The sequence below is a fragment of the Episyrphus balteatus genome, chromosome 4 (genome assembly GCF_945859705.1).
Source record: "Episyrphus balteatus chromosome 4, idEpiBalt1.1, whole genome shotgun sequence".
NCBI classification, from domain to species: domain Eukaryota; kingdom Metazoa; phylum Arthropoda; class Insecta; order Diptera; family Syrphidae; genus Episyrphus; species Episyrphus balteatus.
In genome coordinates, this window is record NC_079137.1 from 68,170,475 (window position 1) to 68,177,376 (window position 6,902).

General features: G+C 30.5%; 1 protein-coding gene across 2 annotated transcripts in view; it reads left to right on the forward strand.

Moving 5' to 3' along the window:
• The window catches only part of LOC129917769 (probable G-protein coupled receptor No18), a 162,793-nt gene extending 160,424 nt beyond the window's left edge, over positions 1–2,369 (forward strand). For both annotated transcript variants that reach the window (XM_055997874.1, XM_055997875.1), the window contains one exon: positions 521–2,369. In XM_055997874.1, the coding sequence (XP_055853849.1) occupies positions 732–2,261 (1,530 nt within the window). In that variant the 5' untranslated portion in view covers positions 521–731 and the 3' untranslated portion in view covers positions 2,262–2,369. The remainder of the gene's footprint in view (positions 1–520) is intronic.
• The last annotated feature ends 4,533 nt before the right edge of the window (positions 2,370–6,902 follow it).

Sequence of the window (6,902 nt, forward strand, 5' to 3'; positions counted from 1 at the left end):
AGAAATACAAATCTATTTTTTTTGGAATTTTTGACAAGCTGAGAGATTTTCAAAAACTTCGCCAACAAAACTAAAAATTTCAATACCACATACAGAATTGGTTAATTTTGACCAACAATAATTTTAAATTGAATCAACTAAGTTCATTTAATTGATGTTTTTTTTTTTATTTTAATAAATCTTGTGTTAAAGTGAATCTCAAGCGAGTTATTAACAGTGAAAACTGCATCCAGCCCTTGTTTAAGATGACGGCTTTTCCCGAACCCCAATAATCCCAAAATCAGCTTACTGATTAAATCCCAAAAAAACAAAAATCTTCCGTAACCTTCATCTCTATTTTACAGATTTTTCAACCTGCATAACATACAACATAAAAATTAACTAGATCCTTGTAATTCCATTTTAAACCAAATCAGATTTTCCACATCCCATACTCTTTAACTGAATTTAAATTCTCATCTCACCAAACAAAAAACCACAATATTCTATAATCTTTTTTCCATTTATTCTCTCTTTACAGATGAACAACTTTACCAACTAAAAACGAAAGCGCAACATCATCACCACCGTGTTAGTTTAATGCATTAAAAAGACTTCTCTCTAATGTTATACCAAACGCATTAACACATTCCACAAAGTAGCACCTGGCAAAAGAGCAAAATAACAACCACCCAAAATTAAAATAACAACACCCTATACAAAATATTCACCTATAAACTTAGTTATATATAATGGAAACCTTCCAACCCAACACAACTACGGAATTATTTCCCATCACATCAACTGAATCCGTAGTTGCCATCACTAATGGCAACAGCAATGGCTGCACAGTTCCTCCACCCTCTTTCAATCCCAGTCATATTGGTATTGATCTAGCGGTACCCGAATGGGAAGCCATACTCACTGCCCTAATCCTATCAATAATCATAGTACTTACCATTATCGGCAACATCCTCGTCATTCTAAGTGTATTCACCTATAAACCACTGCGGATAGTGCAGAATTTCTTCATAGTTTCCCTAGCCGTTGCCGATCTAACCGTTGCCCTCCTCGTTCTACCCTTTAACGTTGCCTACTCAATTCTCGGTAGATGGGAATTTGGGATACATTTGTGCAAAATGTGGCTAACGTGTGATGTCCTCTGTTGCACATCATCAATTCTAAATCTTTGTGCAATAGCATTGGATAGGTATTGGGCCATTACCGACCCCATCAACTACGCACAAAAGCGAACTGTTGGTCGAGTCCTTTTACTCATAGCTGGTGTTTGGATCCTATCCTTACTTATAAGCTCACCACCTCTGCTCGGTTGGAATGACTGGCCTGAGGAGTTCACCAGCGCCACACCCTGCGAACTCACCTCAAACCGAGGCTACGTGATATACTCATCGCTCGGTTCGTTCTTCATTCCACTCGCCATCATGACTATCGTTTACATCGAAATCTACATTGCCACAAGGAGGCGTCTCCGGGAACGCGCTCGAGCATCCAAAATCAACACAATCGTTACAATGAAAGGTAACCCAGTTGGTGGTGGAGGTGGGAATAATAATGCCACTGGTGGAACTGGTGGCAATCGTCTCGAAAAGGACATGACTTCCGTGCAACAGGACCAAGAGTCCATTAGCAGTGAAACTGCCGTCAACGAAGCGCATCACAACAATTCCTCCGATCAAGCCGCTATCAATCCCAAAGACACACACAATGGCAACGAAAAGGCGGCGAAAAAATCTCGTCGTCCGAAAATCAAGGACTCCATCAAACATGGTAAAAATCGAAAAATAATCCAGGAGCGATTACTGCCACCGCCCGATACCAATCAAGAGATTTCGAATGTTAGTGATAATCCTGAGAATTCCTCCGAGTCTGGCCCAAATGCCAATAACAGTGTTACCGGTAATTCGGAGAAACTTGAAAAGAGCGTGTTGGTGGAGAGTTCGAAGAGTAACAAGCCGCCACCCAAGAAACCAACGGGCGTTTATCAATTTATCGAGGAAAAACAAAAGATTTCTTTGTCGAAGGAACGACGGGCGGCCCGAACTTTAGGCATTATTATGGGAGTCTTTGTAATTTGTTGGCTGCCATTTTTCCTTATGTATGTTATTTTGCCATTTTGTTTGTCCTGCTGTCCTACAGATAAATTCAAGAACTTCATCACATGGCTGGGATATATTAATTCCGGCCTTAATCCGGTTATCTATACGATTTTCAATTTGGATTATAGGAGAGCTTTCAAACGACTATTGGGCTTACGGAGTTAAGGCAAATTAGAGTTTAGGTGAATTTATTATTATTACTACTTACGAGTAGACTGTGTATATTCTTATTATCTGGCTTATGATATTTAAAAGAAGAAAAAAAAAAAAAAGACCGACAAAATAAAATACAAAAAAAAAATATTGTACACAAAAAAAAACAAAGTTAAAATAAATTTAAATTTGTTAAAATTAAGAAGATAAAACAATACTGTTCTCCAGTTTTCTACTATTAAATTTTTAAGATCAAATTTGTTTACTATGTTACGAGAATAAAAATTATTATGTATGTAGTTGTGTAAGGACAAAAAACTATATTCTAGTTATATTATTTTAATTTTAATAAACGTTTTACTATGCTTAAAAAAAATACTAGTTAATAAGTAGACAAATTATTTGTTATTATTATTAAATAAAATATTTACTACAAAAAAAAAACAAAAAAAATAACTCACAAACACTTAAGAATGTTGTGAAACAAAAAAAAAAAACAGAAAAATAAGAACATAAAACCTATAAAATACTGTAAATTAAATGTTTAAAACTTGAATTCTCAAGTATAAAAAAATATAATATTAAAAATATAAATAAAAATGTATTTAATTATAAATATGTTTTCATTCAAATCAGAAATGTGATACAAAAAATATAAGGAATAAACAAAAAATTAAAAATCAAATGTAAATAGTACCTAAGCCAAAGGATCAAAAATTTGAAAACCAAAAAAAAAAAAAAAATAATAATGAAAAAAAAAACAATTAAAGAAAATTTAATAATCGTGAAATTAAAAATACGTTGTTTTATTTAAATTATGAAGTTAGAGTTTTAATTTGCAGAACAAGGTAAGCTCATGGTAAAAATGTTAACCGTCTTATCTGATTTTTATTTGTGAAGTTTTATTTCATCGGTTGACAACCAAAATTAACTAACGATATAAAAACTTAATTAGAGATAATGAGCTTTTACTACATATTTTAGTATTACAAATCGTTTGATTAATCAATCGATATATTATTAAAATGTTGAAACTTGTATTTAGAATGCAAAATAAATGACTTGACATCATTAAATCATTTTAAGTGAAAATGGCAGTTAGTGAGTTTTGATTGTCAACCTACAATTTGTTCTTCTAATACAAAATAATTTGAGTTGAGTGATTATAGGTTGAAATTTCAGAATATTCATTTTCATTCTTCTTTAAAAAAAAAAAGGGGGACTCATGCACAATTAATAGAAATATTTTCTTTTTCGTTTGCTTTTTGAATGAAGGTGGAACCCATTGCTATCAATTTCGTGAGTTTTGAAAATGGAAAAATGCAAATAAAAAACAAAATTTTTGAAATTCTTGATCTTTAGAAGTCTAGCTTTTTTATCAAAACCACATGTTTTGCACATCGTAAAAAAAAAGAGATTGTTGTCCTAGAATTTTGGCAATGGTTGAAGATTGAAAAAAAAATTTTTTTTGCCCTTTAATCCAGATTTTGGGTTTGATGTTCAACAAGCCCTACAAAAAGTACTAGTTCCCAAGATAAAGTAATTTTTTTCATAATACCTATACACAAATTTCAAATTCAGCTCAAAGTATGTACCTGTTTCTTGAATATAACAAATCATTAAGAATCATTTTTTTATAAGAAAAAATAGAACTTTGTATCAACCAAAAGCTTCAACCGATTTTATATTTTTTGTCTCGTTTTAAGAAGCCTCCTGATCTTGCATATAAATTTGACAAAAGCCAAAATTATTTTTGCAAAAGATTAAAAAAAAAAAAGATTGCTCACGGTACCTATATTTTGGTATATACAAAAAATGTATGGCGAAAAAAATATAAATGCGCTGATTTCAAAAATACGGTCGTAAAAAACTGGTTTTTGTATTATAGAAATTAATTGCTATCAACAAAATTATGCCTTTATTTTTTTTTTAATAAAGAACATAACATCAAAATTGGAAAACTCAAATGGAAGAGTATAACTTTCGACAGTTTATTTGTGGACAGATTTTTCCTTAAGGTTTCCATGAAATTTATCCTGCAACAAAAACATTGCTAGAACGAGACTTCTCTACAATTTTTTTGATTTTTATTAAAACAGCCACTTGTGATATGAGATGTCCTTAAGATGTTATTTTAATCGATAGGTAGCACAGGAGACCTTACCAATTAGGAAATTTGAGAACCTCAGAAAAGTCGTTAATGACAAATAGGTAAAGCATTTTACCAAAAATATACCTTTTAATTTCCATACACATTAAGTTCTTCTGCGGTTGTAAGAATAATAGTTTTGTATTTTGTTCGTACATTTTTCAAGCTCATTGACGGGTGGAAAATTAAATTTTTAATACATAAAAAAGGAAAATGTAGACAAATTGGTTGTCTTTTTTCACATCTCTAGTGGACTTTTTTTTTAAAGTAGCCCAAAATCACCAACTTTAAAATTTGAAGTGCCAAATATTGATAAATCGGAAATCACGGTTTTAAAGAGTGAGTGAAATGTTCATGGAGCCTATTTGCCGAAAAATATCCGGCTTTGGCAGCACTGCTTGGCATGAAAATTATAATGAATTTAAAATGTTTTTACCGACTTCCTAAAAGGAGGAGGTATTTAGTTCGTCTGTATTTCTTTTTTTTTTATGTTTGTTACCTCATATCTTTGGACTGAGTGAATCAATTTTTATAATTCTTTTTGTATTGTTGGCTATAGAAACTACACTGAAAATAATAAATTTCGTAAAATTACGAAAATCGTTTCATACACTACATTTTCGTTGGCCCAACGAAACTTTCGTTGGCTCAACGAAAATATGTAATTTTTCGTAATATGAAAACCTTCATCAATTAATGAAAACGTTTCATACACTTTTTCTCCCTTTTTAGTGCCAAAAAATCCAATTCAATGAAAAGATTCATCAATTAACGAAAAATTTCATACTCATTTTAAAGAATAAAATTAAGAATTTATTCCTTACTTTATTCCTATACTTTTAATTAAGTAACGAAAAAATTCATTAACTTATGAAATTCAACATTAACTAACGAAAATCTTCATAAGCTTATGAAAATTCTGCATATGCTAATGAAATATTACATTGGCTTATGAAAAAATACATCAGTTAACGAAAAAAATCGTTGACTTCCAAAAAAAAAATAAAAACGTAGACTTGTGTGCATTTCTGTTTTAATGATTAAAAATTTAATCTTGTTGGATATAGTTCACATTAGGTTTTTGTTTAAAAATCTATGTAAGTTGAGCTGAACATAAAAAATATTTGCGTTTTGACAAGGTGTCTCACGATAAGTCCAAGTGAGCTCCACCGGATCGAAACGCCAATTTTTGGTTTGGACTGTATTAAATTAATAATTTAACAAGTCCAATAAATATATACTTTAATCTACTAAAAAAATAATTAATAGGTACAACGAAAAGTTTCGTTAGCTAACGAATATTTTTTCGTAATTTAATTAAAATATTCATAAAATTTACGAAAAAATTCGTTAGCTTACGAAAGCTTTAATTAAATTTTACGTTAATCGATGAAAAAATTTCGTAAACTGATGTAAAACTTCATTAATTTTCGATCAAAAATTTTTATGAAAAATTTCATTAAAATACGAAAGTTTTCGTTAATTGATGAAGTTCTTCATTAACGTATGAAAGCCATTTCGTTGAGCCAATTAAATTTTTCATCGGCTGAAAATTAATTAAATTTTCGTTGGCTCAACGAATTTTTTCGTTGTATTTACGTAAGGATTTGGTTCAGTGTATAAAAAAAAACCATAAAACGCAGTTTCGATAGATGGAAGTCGGTTTTGTTTTTTTTGCTAAAAATGATTATTTCACATTATAGAAATGTAGGAATAGTATTAGATTTCATCTATTATACGTAAAAAAGCGTTCAATATTCTTCATGGATTTTTACGATGCAGTGTCATAAGTCCAATGGTCAAAAGTCCATAATGGACTAATTGACGCACTTGGGTGGGTTAAATCAATTATGGAATTACAACCTACCCAAGTGTGTTAAAATCCACAAAAGAACTCATTTATTTCAATAAGGATTAAGAAATAATAAGGTATTTGTATAAACATTGTGGAAACGCTAATTTTTTTAATGAATATTTTGTTAATAGATTTTCAAATTTGTTGTTTCTATTTTTTTTTTTTTTTTTGTAAAACTGACGTGAGTTTCGTTTTAAGGGTCAAAAACAAATCAGCCCCAGCGATGGTAGAAAGCGATGCGGAAAAAAATTTGCTCACTTGAGAATATATTTAATTTGCACAGCCTAAACGCGAAGTGGAAACAAATTTTGGACTCGGTAGAATCAATTTTTAGGTGTGAAAGCGGAACCTGTTTTTGGCATTTTTAATCGTATCCAAGCATACCTGGACTATTATAACCTTTTATCAAAAAAAACTAATAAAAAATTAAAAAAAAAAAACACACACACATGGCATCGGTATTTCTTACAAGCAAAAAGTCAATATTTTATGTAAAATTTGGTCCATTAATAACCAAATAAAGTTATATTTAATTTATTAAAGGCATACATACTATCTTAATACAATAATGCATCATTCAAATTTTAATATTTATAAATGCCTAAAGTCGTTTTAAGACATTTTCACCATTTCGCAGAATGTTCGTCCA